At 33.3% G+C, this 21,300-nt stretch overlaps 1 protein-coding gene across 1 annotated transcript; it reads right to left on the bottom strand.

Annotated features, from left to right (window-relative positions):
* Window positions 1-279: 279 nt before the first annotated feature.
* LOC133327136 (PDZ and LIM domain protein 3-like) lies at window positions 280-9,386 on the bottom strand. Its single transcript, XM_061535709.1, has 4 exons — window positions 9,254-9,386; window positions 745-893; window positions 586-684; window positions 280-509 (listed from the first exon to the last, which is right to left on the bottom strand). The coding sequence occupies exons 1-4, from the start codon at window positions 9,368-9,370 to the stop codon at window positions 299-301; spliced, it is 576 nt and encodes a 191-aa protein (XP_061391693.1). The 5' UTR covers window positions 9,371-9,386; the 3' UTR covers window positions 280-298.
* Between the last annotated feature and the right edge of the window lie 11,914 nt (window positions 9,387-21,300).

Here is a 21,300-nt window from a genome sequence, read left to right as displayed (position 1 = left end):
ATGTATTATTATCAATGATCCTATCGTCATTTTAATGAAAAAATTTAAATTGGCCAATTTTTGTATATAAATACAATTACTAAAATGTTTTTTTTTATTAAAAATTTCAACAACTAAAGGAACAACAACAAATTAGCAATTTTAAACAAATTTAAAGCATTTTGTATCTACTATTTCAGTTAATAAAGCCAAGCGCAAATTTTTAGCAACAGGTGATAAATAGCAATTGAATGGATGATATTTGGTGGTGGTGGATAGTAGTAGTGCTTGTGGTGGTATTGTTGTTGTTGGTAAGCATTTAGAAACTCACTTGATTCACAATGGTTGCCTGTTCCTCAGCCACATCCTGTTGATGATCCCGTGTTGGCATTGGTGTAAAAGTGCTAGACGGTGGTACATAACCACCGGATGGATTCAATTTGGGGAATACTGTTTGTGGCAGCGTATTGATGGGTTCCGACAAAGCATGTTCATATTGTCCGGGGCCGGGTAGAAAAGGTGAGGGGGCTCTATGGGAATTTAAATAAAACAAATTTTAATTTACTTTTTGTATTTTTTTCCTATTAGAAATGGATAACACAATACCTATGGGGTTGATTTGAATCTGGACTGGTAGAAAGTAATGAGGAATTTGGTCTCGAATTATCAGCACTTAAACCCTGAGTGTAAGCAATTTTACTGTCCCTATGGGTAGGAATAAATACATTAGCATGTTGATTAAAATTTTTTGTGAGACATTCTTACCTGTGCACAACCAAACTTATTTCATTACCAGCTGTACGGAATAACATCTGAGCATCGGCATGGCTAACATCTCTGGCATCATATTCTCCAATTTTAGCAATTATATCGCCACGTAGCACTTCACCGAAAGCGGGGCTGCCAACCTGAACCTAGAAGTGTATACAGAGTTGAAAAAAAAACATTATTATTATTTTTGTAAGTGAAAACATAATCGTCATATATCACAAATATTTTTTTGTGGTTTTGTCAAACATTTTTAATGCAGCTGTTTTGTTTCGTATTTATTATACTGTTTAGAAGGTTACGCATAGATTGACGCATTCATGTGTAGTTTATGTTCAATTCATTCGATATTCGCATTAACCTTGTATTAATTTGGTCAATCAGTTTTATTTTTGTAACAATATTGCGTGTGTGCAGTGAAAGTGTTAAAAAGATATATGTTTTTATAAAATTGTCACTTGATTAGAAATAACGAGAGGAAGGGGGCATATATTTGTATTTAAGACAACTACACAAATAAAGTTTACAATGAATCCAAATTTTAAACAAATATGGTAAATTTTTATTAATTGTCATCGAGATAGAAGAGAAATTTCGATTACAGACAATTCTAGCAATTTCTGAAAAAGATCAAATATATGTTCGGCGATTTATATCGAAATTTTAATAAAAATATAAATAGAGTTATAGTTATATATAAATAGTCCAAATAATATTCGAAATTCGGCATATCTCTGTTCAAAATTGTGAAGAATGGGGTTCCCGATTTGCTCTAAACTTTACCCATTAGGTACACTCCCCACAAAGGAACATATTTTAAAAATTTTAAAAGTATATAGATCCACACTTTGTATATGGGCAAAAGATGGAACCCATTGGTGCCCACAAAGATTTAAAATTTGTAGCTATGTTTGTTTTTCGAAATATTTAAATTGTAGCTTTGAAACTGTGCGCCAAATGTTCGAAATTTTTGTGGCTTTAGCCGAATTTTTCAAACGAAATGGATGTATTTGGGCATTCCAGCTTTCTGGAGGAGCTGTTTTAACAAAGCTCCCATATAAAAATCCCCCTTCATTTTCAGTATAATAGATCATTTTTGTTCCCATCAAAATTGATCTAATTTCGAATTCCGGGGCTTTGGAGGCTGATATATAGCAAAAAATGCAAAATAGGTCACAATATAAAGTTTAAGCATGTATGACATACATCTATGTATGCCATATATAAAACTTCCGCTTAATTTTCAGTATAATTACATCCTTATTGTTCGCATCAAAACGGATGTAATTTCGAACTCCGGGTTTTTGTACACTGATATATTGCAAAAATGTAACATAGGTCACAATATAAAGTTTAAGCCCCAGCTAAATGTTTTGATATACCTGTGGCTGTGGTATGGCATTTCGGAATTTTAATGGGAGTGAAACATATTTGCAGAAAATGTTCAATGTAAGACCTATTTTCATTTTGAACAGGTGCGTGTCGCAATTTTCCATTGACATTGGGGGTTGTTGAAGGATGAAAACATCTTTGCAGGAGCAGATCAGGGTTTTGTCCCGCCATATTTTCGACATTTTACATCCCATGTTCCTTCTGATTAAAATAAATTTTCCCAAAATTTTTTCAACAATCCTGTTCATGGTTTTAATATTTAATAGTCCCCATACTTTCAGTATGTATACCTGTTGTCTCTATTTATACCCTACACAAATATGTTGTCAGGATGTTATAGCTTTGTGAAGCCCCAAGAGTTTTAACGGCGCGAAATATTGGTCCTAGACCCAGCTTTAAGTATACCGATCATATCTAGACTAGCTGAGTCGATCTAGACATGTGTGTCCGTCCGTCTGTCCATTATAATTTGTAAATACGATACAGGCTACAGTTATGGAATAATCTTCAAGACAGTTTGCATGTAGGATCGGCTCTGGCTAATGAAGAATGGAAAAGATGGGTTAATATTTAGGGGTTAAAATGGGCCAAATACTTATCTTTTTAGTTTTTTTCTGGTCGCTACAGAGACCGCAATTATGGCTCTATCATCGCGAAATTTTATATAGAGAAGAGGATCGGGCCAAAGAATAAGCATGAATGTTTTTATAAAGATCGGTCGGTTAAAGGCACAAATGAACCCTGACTTTTGTGTGAAAAATGACCAAGAGGAGTGGTTGACCTTTAAATTGATACCAATTATATTGTCATATGTACTCGGATGTGGCAGTTGCACTTAAATGTTCGGATATTATTTAGTAATCCATTACCACACTAGAGCTTGTGGATCCAGGTATGATCAATCCCTGTAATTTTCGGTGATGATCAGATAATAATATTGGGATGAAGTGGACCGAAAACTTAATTTTTTGTGTTTTTCCAGTCGATATATAGGCCACAATTGAAAGCTGTACTGAATATTAGTATTATTTACTGATCTCTAGTCGGTCAAGAGGGTACAAATATCGCGAAATATTGACCATTCTCAGAATATAGAACCAAAGAAAGTTAGATTTTCGTGGAAATTGTGTAGAGTATAACTTGTTCGCCCCCTTCCGACTATACTGCTGCGCTCACTGTTGTTTTTTTTTTTAATTTTATCATTATCATTATAAATGTCCCGACTGGGGAGTTTATAAAAAGTTCGGAACAACCTAAGGGGATATCTCCATTCTTAGTTTAAAAAACAAAAAAAATTAATTTGATTTGATTCGAACATACACTAATTGAAAAATGTCCCTATAATTTTTCAAGTGAAAATCTCAACATGGTTCGAAGATATAGAATATATAATAGATATACATATATAGATTCATTGTGCCAGCATCTAACGACGACTTAAGTACTTCTCAAACTTTAAACGCGTTTTTTCTCGAAACTGTGTTTTTACGAATGGCAAGCACGATAACTCAGAAACTAATAATCCAATCGGTTCCAAATTTTGACACGTTTCTTTGTTCCCTTAAGTAATTCGTTATTTGCCATTGTAAAACTTTCCATATTTTGAAATTAATTTTTCATACATGTGAAATATCAGAGTTATTTGAAAAATCTTTGCCCACATGTCAAAAGTTCTTGATTTTCCTATTTTATTTATATTGTGTCACATACATAATTTTCTATTTTTGCCACCTCTCTCCCACTGTGGAATTTCAAAATTAATGACAGCACTTTAAATTTGTCCCAACGATTTAAAAATCATTAAACACAAAAATTGTCGTCGAACATTGTTGAAATGAATTCAATAATTCATCTAAAATAATTATTCTTTGTTTCTTTGTGAAATGTATTTATTGTCTTATTGGACAAAAAAGTCTATTTAGAATTTGTTTCGGGCAATTATAATTTGATTTATTTTGTCTTGCCGCCATTGATTTCGTTGGCCATGGCAAATTTTCATTTGGCTTTTGTTTTCATCTAAGGCAAAAAAAAAAAAAATAGCGAAGTCACTCTCTGATGAGAATTTAATGGCAGGAGGGAAATTTTGTGAACAAATTTTTATTAATTTCTAGTTGATTGTAAAATTTCCTATAGACAAATTAACATTTCCTGCGTACAGTTAGTCAAAAAAGTTTTTATAGATTTAATAAAAAAAATCTTTCGAGGAATTTTAGATATGTGCGATAGGCGCTTAAACAACGAACGAATAGATTAAAATTCATTTCAAAAATGGTGAAAATCACAGTTAGCAAAACTTATGCTTTTTGGGATAAGACAGTGATGTGGATCGGCGCTCAAGAACATCTGATAATGTTATAACCCAAAGTGTTCAAGAAAACCAAAATTTATCTATTCCTCATCATTTTTGTCTTGGGTTTTAAGTCTATCAAGTCTCAAGTTTTCGATCGTCAAGAACGCCATGTCTTTGAAATGTATGAAATTTATCTGGAATTCCATCGAAAAATCATTTTGACTGATTAGACTCATTTCCACACCGGAGGCTACGTCAAAAGCAAATTTTTTGCCTTTTGGGTGCGGAACAATTTGTGAATGTAGGTGTGAATGATGGTCCGTCGGGTTCATTGAACGTCGAAAATGAGGTTCAATAAACTGTTGCGGTAAATGGTAAAATGCGCTACCGAGAGCTGATTTTAAAGGTAGGAATTGGGTGGAATTGATCAGTAGACAATGCACATTTTCTCAATATGGGTCGTTTATTTTTAAAGTGGTTTAAGTCCATTAAGTCCATCTTTTATTGATATTTAAAGTTAGGGTAACTCAAATATAGAATTTGTGAGTCTATCGAGGAGAATGTTTTGAGAAGGGTATGGTTCTATTGTTATACCCTCCACTGTAAGGTGGAATGTATATTAAGCAAAACCTGAAAATGTTAACCGGAGATCCCATGGAGTATATGTATATGTATACATGATCAGATAAAATTCGATGTCGATTTTCTCCTGTCTGTCTGAAATTGCGAAAGATCTCGAACTATTTAATATAGAGTTTGATATTTGGTATTGAAAAAGGGAAATATGGGTCCTCGTATGGTTTTTCAACTTGAGCGTCTGTTGTAGGCCTCGACTTTTGGTACTTTAAATGTACACCTCATGGTTCAGATTGTAAAATATCATTTCATTATATACCACATTCCTTTCTTTCTTTTTATTACGAAATAAAAATTGAATCATTCATCATAAAAATTGCGATTTAATTTGAATTAAAAAAAATATATTATTTGATTATCCTCCATTATATTTTGAATATTTTTATAACACCTAATGTTCCACTGATTTCATATTCAATACTTCATTTTATTTATTTTTTCATTTTCATGGAATATTTTTTGCCTTAATAATACGCCGCCAATCGCTCAAAATAATATTTTCAAAGCCCATCAATTTGGTATTTCGATCACTTAACATATCAATTGAATATACAAATACGAGTACATACATTCTCGTTCATATGTACATTAATTTCAATTACGTTCTGTGTGCATGATTGAATGTTGTAATTAGCTTTGACATTATCTCAAGGATATCTGCATTTTCGCTTTTCATTTAGTTTTTGAAAAATATATATAATTTAAAAAATTTGATCTGACATTGTTTGTTCAAAAGCGCACAACAAACAATGGCATCAACGACAGCAAACATTTCGAAACCTTGGACCTGTGATTGTAAATCTATACTAGGAAGATGAAATGAGAAAAAAAGAACAACATCAAAAAAATATTGTTGCACTTAAAAACAACAATGGCCACAATATAAAAGTATTTATTTTTACTAGATAGGTGTGTGTGTGTGTAGCCCCAAAAATACCTGTAAAAAATAATGTTTTGATTTCTTCTCTTAAGTTGTTTACATGACGATTGGCTGGCAGCCGAACAGGCAACTTATAACACAGAAATAAAATAAAAATGTAAAAAGAAAACAGCACATAAAACAATACATCACCATTTGTTTGAATATTTTTCATTTTTGTTTTCTTTTTCTTCTTCATTTTTGGTTTGTTGTTATTTTCTTACTACGTCTGCATTGTGAAAATCGCAACAATTTACAAAAGAAGAATAAGCAAACAAAAATCTTAAAAAACAAAAAAAAAAAAAAAGAAAAATTAGCCGAATTTGTGCCAAACAAATAATAAATTCAACAAGTTTGAAAAAAGAAATATCAATGGACGACTTGTTTGACTATTTAATACGCTGTACAAAATTTGTACTCGTATTTATTCCCTCTGCTACACCGCTTTAGCTACACCCTTGTCAATCAGCTTTCCCATGGTTCAGAAAAGTATGGTGTTATGAAGTCAGGTACTCTATTAATGAATGCAAGTTACAGTTCTCCGTTAGCTTGGTTACATGGATCGCAGAGACCATGTTACATCTTCGACTTATAAGCTCAAAAATGTCGCTGATTTTGTTGCGGGATTCATCGCAGTTAACCTACAGGAACGATACATTAGCGAGGCGTTGAACAGCATTTTGTATTTTGAAATGTCGTGTATACTGTGGTTTGGGAGACTGCGGGGACATTCCGGAATATAATGCCGCTCCCATTATGAACATAAACTTCACGCACATGCATTTGTAGTTGATGAGGCAGCCTCTGGTCGAAGTCGTCCTGCGTGACAATCCGGTCCATTGTTCTGAAAGCCTCAGTTTAGGAAAATTTGCCCTTAAAAGTGGGTGCAATTTACTATTTCTGATGTTTATTCGGTTACAATATATCTTAGGAATATATTGTTGACATAGGCATATTTATGTTTTATACCCTATACAAAAATCACGTAATTTTTCCTTAGGTACTTCCCCAAATCATTTGGGGTTGGAAACTACAATTGTCAGTCAAAGGTTAATTTACAGGGTTCGACCCTGCCGAAATTAAAATCGTTTCATTTGATCATTACTCAATTCGCTACGCTATACAAAAGTTCGTGTCAACGAAGGATCTTTGGTAGGCCTCTAAGAGCTACTCATGTCAAACGACTGGAAAAAAAAGTTTGTTGATTTATTTTGACTACCGCAACTGAGATCCTGGAAAATGTTTCTAAATATGTCCAATTTTTATTTATCCCATTTTTATGTATTCTTATACCCCTTTCATTTTACATCTGTAGTGTTTTTTAGTACGAAAAAATGCCTCAGGAACTGAGGCCTCCGATTTTTTTCTGTACGAAAAAAGTGCCTCAGGAACATGAACATGAACTGATGCCTCCGATTTTTTTCTATTCGAAAAAATGCCTCATAAACCGAGGCCTCAGATTGTTTCTATACGAATAGAAATGAGTCATGAGCTGAGGCCTCCGTTTTTTTAATACAAACAAATCTCTTATGAACTGTACGAAAAGATGACTGAGGCCTTCGAAAAAAGACCCATGAATTTAATATATAATTTAATATTACGGGTTTTTGGAGGTTGACTAAAATCTAGGCAGAAATTTTTCGATATAGGACCATGTTTTGACACAGCTTCTATATTAAGGTCCTACCCTATTTTCGTTATTTTTAATGTCTTTGCCACAATTTTGCACCGAAGTGTCTGCAATTTGACATGTTGAGTTTTTGTAGGTTGAAAAATATCTTTATCGGATGCATCTTTTACTGATCTATGTTTTGACATATCACCTTTATAAAGGTTCCTTCCGATTTTCGGTATTTTGCAGATTGTATCCGCATTTTCCAACCGAAGTGACTGAAATATTGGTATTATATATTCCTGGTGAATAAAATAAGCTGAATATAGAAATTGAGGTAGTCTTATTAGGCGATTTCGAGAGATTTCCAATGGTCAAGCTGAAGGGAGTTTCTTTTATTTTTTACCTTCTCAGATTATTTTTTTGTATGTCTGTGCCTTTAATATTAAACTTAAAGTCATCCGAGAACATAATATTTATCCATTAAGTTGGTTTCCAATGAGTATGAGCTTTTGCGAAAGACACTCGGCTTTCCTATTTTTCAGAAATAAAAGGCGTTTCCGATAGTATTCGGGCATGTAGACTTGTTTCTATATCTTGTCCAGGCTCTGCTCTGTTTTTGTTTTAGTGAATAAAGTACCCGATTCAAAACTGAAAAAAGCCAACACGATATCTTTATTTTTGAAAAAGTTATGCGGCATTTATTATCCTTGCAATTGTAATTGCTTTAGTTTTGTCCACGAGTGTAGGTCCATCCATCGGAAATATCGACTAATATATCCTAACAAGTCAAATATCACAAAGTATTTGGCTGTGCAACGTAGTTTTTGGCGGCCAGCTTTTGGCAAAATTGAGGCACATTTTTTTGTTTCTTGAACGGCTACTTGGTGTTTGTTTTCATTCACAAATTGGCATCGTTTAGGCGATTAACGTCTCTTTTTTTTTTGTTTCTTCATCATCTGTGTATTGTAATAGCGTCAGTTTTTTTCGAAATTTCTTTTTTATTATTTTTTGTTTTGTTTTAAATTTTTTTCTTATTTTTATTGTGGTAAATAAACTTGGCAAATAAATGATCTGTAGTTTTTTGAAAACCCAAAAAAAGAACTAAAACAAATTTTTGATAAATTGGTGCCCAGCAAGAAGTGTGGCATGGCTTGGCGTTGGTGGACGATACACTCACAAAACACAATGCAATAAATGTCCTTAAAAGAAAAGTGACGAATACACGATAACGATGACAATCGATAAATTAGATATTTTTCATTTAGATTTTGGGGTTTTCAATTTTGTTGTTGTTGGTATGACTTTGATTTTTACAGATGGGTACCACTAGGCGTATGAACGATATATCACATTGCATAATAAAAGTTTCGAATTCACAAAATTTTTATATTTTTAAAATTTTTTATATTTAAAAGATATGTGTTTTACTTTAAAACTTATAAAAATCATTATTACTGGCTGGTATTAAATTTATAAAATTTAATATTTTTAAAATTTACGTTCATTGTAATAATTTCAATATGTTTTGAATTCATATAAATGTCACTTGTTAATTTGCAATTCACAATAAATATTTTTTTAACTACACAAATGTCATGGTCACAATGTCACTTTAATTTTTTGTTTCCAATTAGTATTGCTTTTGTTGTATTACCCGTGTTATTATCAATGGTGTATCCAGATCATTGCCACCGACTAGACGTATACCCCAGGGTGTATTTTGACCATCACGTTTGAGTACTACTGCAAATTCATGTAGCTTAGGGCTCATTATTCTGCTTCTTAGTCTTCTCCTGACTTCCTCGTTACTCGCGCACTCGACACTTCACCAAAACGAAAGTTTGTTGTGACTTCGAAAATTGGAAACAAATTTAAATATATTTCGAATTTTCCGTTACAAAAACTTCGCACTCCTGTTCTTCGGGTTTTTCTTTTTTTGATAGTTTCAAGTTTGTTCTTGTTATTATAACTTTTCTCTAGTACTATTAACTAGTTGTTGCAAAAAATATGGTTGTTGTAATTGAAACGTTCAGTTCTTTGATTTTTGATTGTTGAAGAGAGAAAAACGTCTTGATCGTATTGAAAGCTGCCCAAGTACTAATTTTAAAAACACAAATCCGAATAAACAAGCATTTTTTTCGTTTTTTACTTCGTTTCGCTATTTTTTCATTATTTTTTGCAATTGTGTCTCATTTTCTTTCTTCATTCAACATCAGCTGCCGCTGTTGCTGCGGTTGCGGCAGATGCCGAATTTGCGGCATCGTTTTTAATGATCTGATTGCTGCTGTTGTTGTTCTTATTATTATTTTACATACAGATGTATCAATTTTTATTTGTTCCTTTTTATTTGCTGTATTGCCGTAGTATTGTTGTTGCGGCCGATGGCTATGCTGAGCGGACAGCTCCTAGCGCATTGTTATTGTACGGATCATGCCAAAACTAATGCTAACTAGCAATCTGCTGTTGTGGTTCAGTGGCGTTTCGTCGGGGTTGGTATATTTTTGAATGTCCAATTGTTTTTGCAAAAATTAATTTATGCGAATGTCAAATGTTGTCATAATTTTCATTTAAGTTTAGGCCTATACGAGAAGAATTTCCACAGAGTTATGAGGGGAAGGAATTCTATCTTTAGATTATGATCTGTGTTTTCTTATGCGACAGACAGAACACTTCACAGACTTCCGACTTCTGCAGATATAAGATTTTCCATTGACAGTAACCTTTTGCTGGTCTACAGATTGTCTGTTGGTTTTCTCAAAATGCAAATATTTTAATTCTTGGAATAGGAGGTATATTTACAAGACAACATATATACAAAGAAGACATTTGGTTAAATGTCATATTGGCTAAATTACTTAAGGACTTCATAGAACTTCTGGTGATAGTGGGACGACTTCTGTACAGTCTTCCAGACATTCCTTTAAATTCTAGGCTTTTCAAAGTACCAGTGCAAAAAAAGAATGAGGTGCTCCCTCTCCTAGGAGCACCATGAACATACCAAAAAGAAGCGAGAAAAATATGTTTTTAATTCTCAAAATACCGATAGTTTTTGGTAATCAGATTTGAATACCAAATTACAGTCAATTCAGTTAAAACCGGTGCCCAAAATCCGTACATGCGTAAATCGACATACATTTTTATTTTAATCAAGAATATACATACATTGATGGCCAAAAGTGAAGCAACTAAATTACAAACTTAATAGATGTACTGTACCTTCATGTGCCCTACACAACTATGTTGTCATGGTATTATATCTTTGTGTAGCCCCAAGAGTTTGTAACGCCGCGAAATATTGGTCCCAGATCCACCATTAAGTATACCGGTTGTCATATCTCGACTAGCTGAGTTAATCTAGACATGTGTGTCCGTCCGTCTGTCCATTATAATTTGTAAACACGATACAGGCCGCATTTGTTTTTTTTTAAAGGTCGGTTAATATTTAGAAGATGAAATGGGCCAAAAAAAAAAATATTTTTGTCTGATTTTCTGGTAGCTCCAGAGGCCGCATCACAAAATTCCTTGGTGCGTCAATTACTTAAAATCAATCTATAATAAAAGGGAGCTATATCTAAATCTAGGCCGATTTTCACGAAACAAGGCAGACATCACTCTAGGCTCAATTCAGTACGTTGTGCCAAATTTAGTGCAAATCGAAGGATATATAGGGACTTTGGTGCACCATTTACATAAAATCGGACGAAACTATATATGGGAGCTATATCTAAATCTGGACCGATTTTCTCGAAACTTGGCAGACATCACTCTAGGCTTAATTCAATACGTTATGCCAAATTTCGTGCAAATCGGAAGATATATAGGGACTTTGGGGCACCATTTACATGAAATCGGACGAAACTATATATGGGAGCTATATCTAAATCTTGACCGATTTTCACGAAACTTGGCAGACGTCATTCTAGACCTAAATGATTAAGCTGTACCAAATTTCGTGCAAATCGAAAGATATATAGGGACCGTTTACATTAAATCGGTTATATATATATATATATATATATATATAAGCTATATCTAAATCTGAACCGATTTTTCCCAATTTCAATAGGGTTCGTCCTTGGGCCAAACAAATGAGCTGTGCCAAATTTCATCCAATTCGGATCATAAATGCGACCTGTACTTTGCTCACAAAAATACATGGACAGACAGACGGACGGACGGACGGACGGACATGCATAAATCGACTTAGAAAGTGATTCTATGCATATTCTCAAAAGGAACCATGTGTCTATCTCGTTTCCTTTTGCCTGTTACAAACATATGCACAAAGACATAATACCCTGTACCACAGTGTGGTGAAGGGTATAAAAATCCACAGAAAGTTAAAGTTCCGTGGTATTTTGTAGGGTATCGTATGGTCGGCCCCGTCCGACTTTAATGTTCCGCTCACTGGTTTTAAAAATAAAGTTGTAGTGCATTTTTCAGAAATAAAAAGGTAATTTATTCACTTTAAAAAACATATAAACACAAAAGTTACTTTGAAATTAAAAATAATCTACGGGAAATTAAATTGACCCAATTTTTGCTTGGTCAAAACTAAAGCGACTAAAGCAATCGACAGTATAACATACATTTATAAGATGTTCAATTTGATTCTTGGATAGACTATTCCTCGCATCCAACTAAACCTTTGTGAAGAGGTTATGTTTGTTTGCTTCTGAATTTGTTTTTGATTTTTTTATATTTGATAGGTCTGATAGAAAAACAAATTTTTGGCACGTTTCGGTGTATGTTTGAGGTTATAGTAAATGTGAATATTGCTCAGCCAAGGTAACCATAGCGTTTTACACATTTGTATAAACAATACGATCCATAACTTCAGAAATCTCATAAATAGATCGAACTCCATAAAAAGAAAACCAGCCCTATGCCATTTTTACTCCAGAAATATTAAATTTTGGCCCCCATTTTTATGGAAATTGTCATTAAAAGGGATGGTACCGTTATGTGGGCGATGCATGTAATCCTGGACTAAAATCGATTCCTTTTGGTAAGGAATCGATGCTATTGCAATAGGAAAAAAAGCGTAAAATAATCAAAATGCCAACAATTTTAGGCTGGACCTGTGCAATGTACACCGTACATCGAAACAAAGTGTGGAGGAGGATATTCTGCAATCGGATCAATGTTTGTCTTTAGGCAAGGAACAGACTTTCGAGGATAACAAATATTTCTTGCACTTTATCTTACAAAAAAAATATCAAAGATACTAAAGAAGTAGTAGTTAATGTTACTCAATGTAGTTAATGTTACTCGTCATTATTATTTAACTACGCCCCTGTGTTTTTGCGTCTTTTGTTATTGTCTTTGCTTCAATGTGTAATTATTTAAAAAAAAAAATTAATGCTCATTATTCTCGAATATCTGTCTAATGTTCTTATTTCTTCTGTTGCTTATTTTCGAAAAATGCCTATCTATGATGTAGTAAAAAGTACGAGTCATACATCCCTACAACAAAAACCACACCAACAACCATTTGGCCAGAAATTACAATAAAAAAACCAAATCAAAAATCATTACAAACCAAACAATGTATCACCACCACTCAGTGGCCATCAATCCGTCGTACGATTTCACCAACAAAATATTGTGACGAATTACAAAAATATCTGCAAAAAAGCAGCTGATCTTAGACATTTGCAAAGTAACATCATTACACACTGAAACCCAGCAGCCCCCCTTCTCCCCAGATATCGTACACCTGAACTAGAGGGGAAATAAATAGAATGCGAAATTTTTCGAAAGGTATCATCTCGTCTGTTCACAGTCAATTTATATTTGGTTCAGTGTCAGATCTTTCCGCATTTTTTTAAAAATAACACCTTTTGAGTTTTTTTTTTTTTTTTTTTTTGCTTACGGGGAGGAAATGTAATGCAAATTGTTAGCAGTGTTACAAATTGTTAGGTTTCTTTTCTACTTGTTGTTGTTGTTGTTTTTATGTGGTGGTTGGCTACCAAGCCAAGTTACTAACCACCTATCAAAAAGACTAATTTAAATCAACGTAAAATAATGGACTTTCACTATTCATTGGCACTGGTCATGGGGGAATTGGTTCATCATCACCGCCACCACCAGGGGAATGATTTAGGTTGATTGTTGTGTAGTTGTAGTGGTATGATTTTATTTTAGATACTGATTGATGTTTTCTTTTGTTTTTATTGGGGAGGGATATAAAAAAACTTAAATAAATTATTTCAACATTTCTATTGAGTTTTAAAATTAAATCGAGTATTTTTAGAATTTCAAAATCAAAGATAGGCGACAATGTTTTTGTTTCTGTTTTTATTGAACAAGTGTTCTTGTTGTTGTTGTCATTTTAGCTATGTTTATTTTAAGATATATCACGTTGTATCAATTTATTTCAATTATTTAATTCTGGAACATACACGACAACTCGTTGTCACATGGCTAAGGAATAAAATCAAATTTAATAAAATTTAAGAACAACGGTCCGTATGTCTGCTGTATATCACAATGCCGATTGCAAAATTTAGGATATAACCTTGCAATTTTGCACATAAAATGGTACTTTATACAGTTTAAAACGGGTACTTTATACACTTTTAAAAAACAGAATAATAAATTATGGATAAGGGAATTGTCTCAATTTTTGCTTAGACAAAACTAAAGCAACTCTATTGTACAAACAGATGATCGCTAAAATTTCAGTTTTTTTACCGTTATAATTATTATTTTTTGGTTTTCACACCTATTTCGAATCGTATAGATCATGAGTCTGGTTTTCAATTTTGACTTACTACCAAAAAATATAAAAATGACCAGAAACCAATACAATACTCCGATAAAACAACTAATTACAAGAGATTGTGCAAATAATTTATCACAGAAAATGATTTCGGAGAAATATTCCATATTCCAGTTGATTTTATGCAACTATATCAGTAGTGACAGTTCAGCACGGAGGGAGGCATAAAAAGAACTACTACAAATAATCAACAAATTGTAATAGCAGTAAAAAATATTAATTTAAGAGTTCAACGATTATTGTTGGATATAACCTCAAGAACATAGCGTGGACGAGCTTTGGGAGAAGGTCTACATGCCCGGAAGCTATCAAGAAAGTTCTTTTATTTCAGAAAAGAATCGCAAATGTTCATATTAATTGGAATCTGATTCAGTGGATAATATTATGCTCTCGGATGAATTAAAGTTAAATATTAAAGAATCAGACATGCAAAAAATTACCATGAGAAAGTCCAAAAATTAAAGTCTCATGGCACAGTATTGCAAGGGTACTGGAAAGCATGGAGAAGGGTCAATAATTATATTGGGCTATTTTTCTTTTTATGGAGTTCGATACATTTACTAGATTTATGAAGTAAAGTATCGGATTGTTTATACAAATGTATTGGAAAACGCTATGTTTGCCTTCGCTAAAGAAAATATACCGCTTCTTTGGGTGTTTCAGCTTGATATTAACCTCCAAACATATATAAACAGCTTTGAAGTAAAATAAAAAGAGTTTCGCAAACAAATAGACATAACCTCTTCCTAAAGGTTCAGGATTCAAGGAATAGTATATCCAAGGATATATACCCTCGTAAGTGTGCTTCCGTAATGAAAAACCAGTGAGCGGAGCAGTATCAGATCATACGATACCCTATACAACTACCACGGATATCTAACTTTCTGCTGATGTATATTACGAGCATTTGCAATTTTTCGTGATAGTTGCACCCTCTTGCTCGATTAGAGGTCAATAGCTCATCTTCCTTAAACTGACATATTTTCGAATGTTACTAGTATTCAGTACAGTCCTTCTAATTACTTGTCCATATTCCCTTCACGGTGGGCTGTGTTGTGATGTTCGGCTTATAATTGTCGCCTATAAATCGACTCATCCCAAATTTATTATCTGATCATCACCGAAAATTATAGGCGTTGTCCTTGAACATAACTGGAACCTCATGGAAATTTTGAAAGCGATCAGCGCTATAATTACGCCCTCCAGTGTGGTTATGATTTACTAAATAGTATCTGAATACGTAAGCATCTGTAAATACTTATGTGTAACTCCCACATCCGAGTTCATAAGACAATGTAATTGGTATCAATTTGAAGGCCAACCACCTCTTAGATATACTATCAACTTCTCGGGTCTACGTCCTTCAGGGGTAAATATATACGCTATAGAATACAAATTTTCCACACAAAAGTCAGGATCCATTTGACCCGCTAAATATTGATCGATCTTTATCAATACAGGCATGCTTATTCTTTGGCAGGATCCTCCATTCGCGATTTTTGGGCCATTATTGCGGCCTGTGGAGCGACCATAAAAACCGACAAAAATTAAGTATTTGGTCCATTTCATTCCCTAAATATTAACCGATATTTACCAAAAACAATACGAGTGTTCATTGGGCAGAACCCATCATACATGCAAAATTTCGTGAAGATTTCCATAACTGTGGCCTGCATCGTGTTTAGAAATTATAATGGACAGAGGGACGGACACACATGCCTAGATCTACTCAGCTAGTCGAGAAATTAGGATCGGTTAGGACTAATATTTCGCGGCGTTACAAACTCTTGGGGCTGCACAAAGCTATAATACCCTGACAACATAGTTGTGTAGGGTATAATAATGGTTATGCTGTCGATTACTAGCAAAATTTGCTTATTTATATGAAAAAATCAAAAATGCTTTAGTTTTGACCAAGCAAACATTGTGGCAATTTAGGTTCCATAGAATATTTTTCTCTTCAAAATACATTTTGCGCTTATACTTTTTGTTTTTTTTTAATACATAAATTACCTATTTATTTCTGAAAAAACTTTCACTGTATGTTTATTTTTAAAAAAAAACCTAAAGGTTATTTATTCAGTTTGCAATTTCAGTTGCTTTAGTTTCGGTTTAGGTAACCTAATAATGAAAACACGAAAACTCCCATGTTTGGGTATTTAATAAACATTCTTGTCATTTTTCAACAAATCCCAAATTCCAGTTTCTTGAATATATTTCCCCTATTGTTTGGTTTCGATTTTTTTAGCAAAGCTGAGTCATTGAAAATTCCAAAAAAAATTCAATACCACAAAAAAATAAAAATACTTCAAAGAGGAAATATTCAACGTGCAAAAATGAAAGACATTAGTAGCAGCAGCAGTTTCTGATGTCTGTCATTTTGCACGTTGAAATAAAATGAAATGAACTGTGAGTTTTATTTTTCCCCATTTTATTCTGATATTAATCGATGAATTTTACAAACATATGAAAATTCTTCAGAATCGCACACTAGCGCACACACACACTCGAGTCCACATTTTCCTCATATCATAAGTAACAGCTGATCCGTTGACGTATATTGAAATGGTCATTATTGTTTTTTTTGCTTCTTCTTCTTCTGATTTATGATAAATGAGTTAATAAATTCAAAATGTGGCACAAGTGTTCAATTGTTGTTGTTGTTTTTTCGATTTTGTGGTTCTTTTGTTTTACATTTGACAGACGTGGTAAAATAAATTTTATTCGTGGTTTTTTATTTTTAATTAGGGGTATTTATAAAATAGATCTTTTTTTTTTGAAAAAATGACCTAAGGGTGGGAAATTATATACAAGAGTCAATGGAATTAAAATGGAATTAACTTGATGAAATTTTTGTGTCATAATTTGAGAAATGTTCATGCCGTAATATAGAGGCTATAGAAATGTCATTCTTGCGGACGGTTGATTCTGAATTTTATACCACAATTTGTTTGCCATAAGTCTTCCGGTCAAAAATGTCACTTATTTTACTTACTGTTTCTACCCTATATAACTATGTTGTCAGGGTATTATAGCTTTGTGCAGCCCCAAGAGTTTGTAATGCCGCGAAATATTGGTCCCAGACCCACTGTTAAGTATACCTATCAAATCTCTACTAGCTGAGTCGGTCTAGACATGTGTGTCCGTCCGTCGGTCTGTCCATAGCTATGGACCAGTCTTCAAGAAATTTTGCATGTTGCATGGGTTTTGGGCAATGAACCCCCTATTATTTTTGGTAAAGATCGGAAAAGAAATGGTCCAAATACTTAATATCTGCAGTTTTCTCTGGTCGCTCCATAGACCGCAATTTAGCCCGAACACCAAATCTTACATGAAGAAGGAGATCAGGCCAAAGAATAAGCATGGTGGTTTGGAAAAGATTATTCAATATTTAGCGGGTCAAATGGACCCTCACATTTGTGGTAAAAATGACAAAATGTTTATTCTATGGCATATATATTTACCCCTGAAGGAAAAAGACCCGAGAAATTGATAGTATATCCAAGAAAGATCTATAGGCCGATCTGCGTCGACGGTGAATATCGTATGAGCTTTATAATTTGTACGCGGACATCGACATAGTCAGTCGTATTGAGCTGCAGGGACTACGGTGGCTAGGCCATGTTGTGCGAATGAATGATAATGCCCCAGCTCAAAAGGCCTTCTGATGGTTCCCGTAGAAGGGGAAGCCCACGAATTAGATAGAAAGACCAAGTAGAAAACAACATCTTGGAATGTGATCTTCCAAATTGGTGGATTTGCGCACAAGACCGACGCGCTTGGTAATCTTTTTTAAGCTCGGCTTAAGGAAAAACCGTTCTGTAACAAGCCAGCTAAGTAAGTAAGTATCCAAGAGAAGTGGTTGACCTTTAAATTGATACCAATTATATTGTCGTATGTACTCGGATGTGGGAGTTACACCTAAATATTTACAGGTGCTTACGTATTCACATATTATGTAGTAACCCATTATCAAACTAGAGGGCGGATATATAGCGCTGATCGCTTTCAAATTTTCCATGAGGATCCAGGTATGGTCAAGGACAATGTTTCTAAGTTAGATTTACATGTAAGTTGTTTAGGGTATCATATGGTCGTTAGGGTCCGACTATACTGCTCCGCTCACTGTTTTTGTTGAAAATGAAAATGCTTTTGAAAACTACAAATCCAACACCAACGCATTGTATTAATATTTTTACTACACCATCCCAAAACTACACACTACGACAACAATCTATCAACTATCGACTACAACAACATTTAGACTCACCATTTCAATCCCTCGCTGTCTGCAGGCAGTATTCCCCCAATCGATGATGGATGATGCAGTGGCATTCTCTGTGACTTTGTTGTTGACCAACGCCTGTACAGTAGTTAGTTGTGGTTAAGTTGAGTTTTTAGATTTAAATTTTGTAGCTGCTTTGGAATTTAGAATCATTGGTTATGGTTAAATATTATGGATAAGTTTTTATTATCTAAAGTAATTTCAAAAAAGATAAGAAGATAAGAGAATTAGTAAATATTCAAATTAAATTTTTAAATATTGAAAATTATAGTTTTATGTTTTTGTTTTATTCAATAACACCCACCAGCAAATTTGGTCGAAAATGTACTGATGATGATTAAATTCATTTTGGGCATGCTGCGGCTGCAGAGGCATAGTGCAGAGCTTTTAAGCAAGCAATGAAATAATAATAAAAATTATTAAAATAATTAATTATTAACTTTGTTTTAATTACTTATAATTGATGTAAGATGTATTAAAAATATATAATATAATATTCTTTATATTTTACAGCCATAATATTAGTTTATTAATTAATATTTTTGTTAAATATTATTTTTTATTATTTTTGTTTTATTATATTTTTTATTAAAGATTTCAAACTTTATATTAATAGCTATTTTTATCATCCACCTAAAGTTGCAAATTAATTTACAGTCATGGGCATAATTGTTTTGAGAAATTTCTTAAAAAAGGGATTGTATTTGAATGAAATAAGAAAAAAAAGCATCCTCACAATCAAAACAATTATACCAGCGATTGTATTTAGGTTTTTTTTAATCCATAGTTAATATAAATTATTAATTATTTTTTTAATTATATCATAATTATCCTGTTTTTTCAAAACAGATCAAATGCCATACAAATACATGCACAACGTGTAGCACCATCTCTAATTTTACTACTGCAGACATATGAAGGTTTTCGGCATGAAATGAGACTTATATCTATATATAAATATATATGTGTGTGTTTGATGTTCACATGTGGAAATGTAACAATAATAAATATGTTTCTTAAAAACTACATTTTTTATGAAATGTTTATTTATTTATTTATTTTTTAAATATGTGTATGGTAAAATTGAGTTTATCTTGATTGTGCGGTTTATCTATCGTGATAGTTGTGATATTTATTTATTTAATTTTCAATTTTTGTTTATATGACTAATGTCATATTCAAACGGCGGCATATACATGTGCAAATTTGACCTAATATGTTCGAGTCAATAATTTTCAAAAATTGTATGATAATATTTCCATTTTGAACTGTGTAGTTGAGGATAATGGGGTGGATCTAATAAATATAACAAATAAATGGCCTACCGAAAAAATAAAATAATAAAAATAATAATCATAAAAGAAATTTTAAACAAACCCTGTAATAACCTAATATTTTTATCATTTTTAAAACTTTTTGCAAGAAACCCGTGCCAAAGGATACAAATCGGAATAGTTTCAGTCAAATTTAGAATAACTGGAAGCTAAATAACGTTCTTATTTAATATCCTAATCTACAGGGTGAGATAAAAAAAAACTGCAACCAACTTCAGGCTGCTGTAATTTCTAAGCCACTCATCCGAAAACTGTTAAAATTATTCCAGTGACAGCTCATTATATTGTTTACAAGAGTACAATAACATTTGGGTGAGAACTTTCCAGAAAAAAGTTATTCGTGATGGAATTCAAGCGTCATAGTGTGATTTCTTTATATTTGGCTGGATAACCACAAGTGGTTATCGTTAGAGCACTCCAGAATTTAAATGTGAATACATCTTTTGTGTCTCGCACCGTCGCTCGTTACCGTGATACTGGTAAATGGTTCGAAAAGTAAAGAAGCGACTTGATCGAAACCCGCGTCGAAGTGATCGAAAAGTGGCTCTTGAACTGCAAATATTGAAAAATGAGCTGAAATTCCAAAAAGTGCAACAGAAAGAAAATAGACTCAACAGAGCTAAAGAGTTGTTTCGCTTGGCCAAAAGTGGTGAACTGGTTTTCTCCGATGAGAAAACATTCGTTGTCCAGCAGTTTTTAAACAAACAAAATGATCGTATTTACTTGCCAAAGAGGTCAGCTGAAAAATGTGCATCTTCGTTTGGCCAACAGAACTCAAGCGCTATGGTGATTGCCAAAACAGTCGATGGTCGCTGACTTTCCTCGCTTCATTTCCAGCGTACAATGGCCACCAACATCCCGGATACCAATCCGTTGGACTATTGTGTCTAGGAAAGCATGGTTGGCACTAAAAAATACCAAAGTGTCGATCACCTCAAGCAAGCGCTTCGCCGGGAATGGGCCAAAATACCGCAGAGCAACATTCGAGCAGCGTGTGACGGTTTCATTGGTCGTTAGGCCTTAAATTGTGTCAAAGGAGACCAATTCGAACAAATCTAAACTTATTCTAAAATTTGAAGCTATTTCCGAAATTTTTTGCTTTCGTTCAATAAAATTAAAAACATGTAAAAATTGTAGCGTTTGACTTTGTTACAATTTTTTTATCTCACCTTAATACCACACTTTATACCTGTAATTCTAGACTCAATTCCGAAATCTGTGCTAAATTTTCATTCAATAGGACAAAGCCAATACCCTACTCAGATGTGAGACATCGAATGTAATGTTCGATGTTGTCT

Source organism: Musca vetustissima, unplaced genomic scaffold, assembly GCF_032173495.1.
Source record: "Musca vetustissima isolate MV318-11 ecotype Yass unplaced genomic scaffold, APGP_CSIRO_Mvet_v1 utg46937, whole genome shotgun sequence".
NCBI classification, from domain to species: Eukaryota; Metazoa; Arthropoda; class Insecta; order Diptera; family Muscidae; genus Musca; species Musca vetustissima.
Note: the sequence above shows the minus strand (reverse complement) of the source record. Positions and strands in the feature narration are given on the sequence as shown.

Excerpts from the sequence above, each read along its gene's own strand:
- LOC133327136 (XM_061535709.1), bottom strand. The coding sequence starts at position 9,370 with ATGAGCCCTAAGCTACATGAATTTGCAGTAGTACTCAAACGTGATGGT. Across the intron at positions 894-9,253 it reads CACCATTGATAATAACACGG|GTTCAGGTTGGCAGCCCCGC; the intron begins GTAATACAACAA and ends ATACACTTCTAG. Across the intron at positions 510-585 it reads GATTCAAATCAACCCCATAG|AGCCCCCTCACCTTTTCTAC; the intron begins GTATTGTGTTAT and ends AAATTCCCATAG.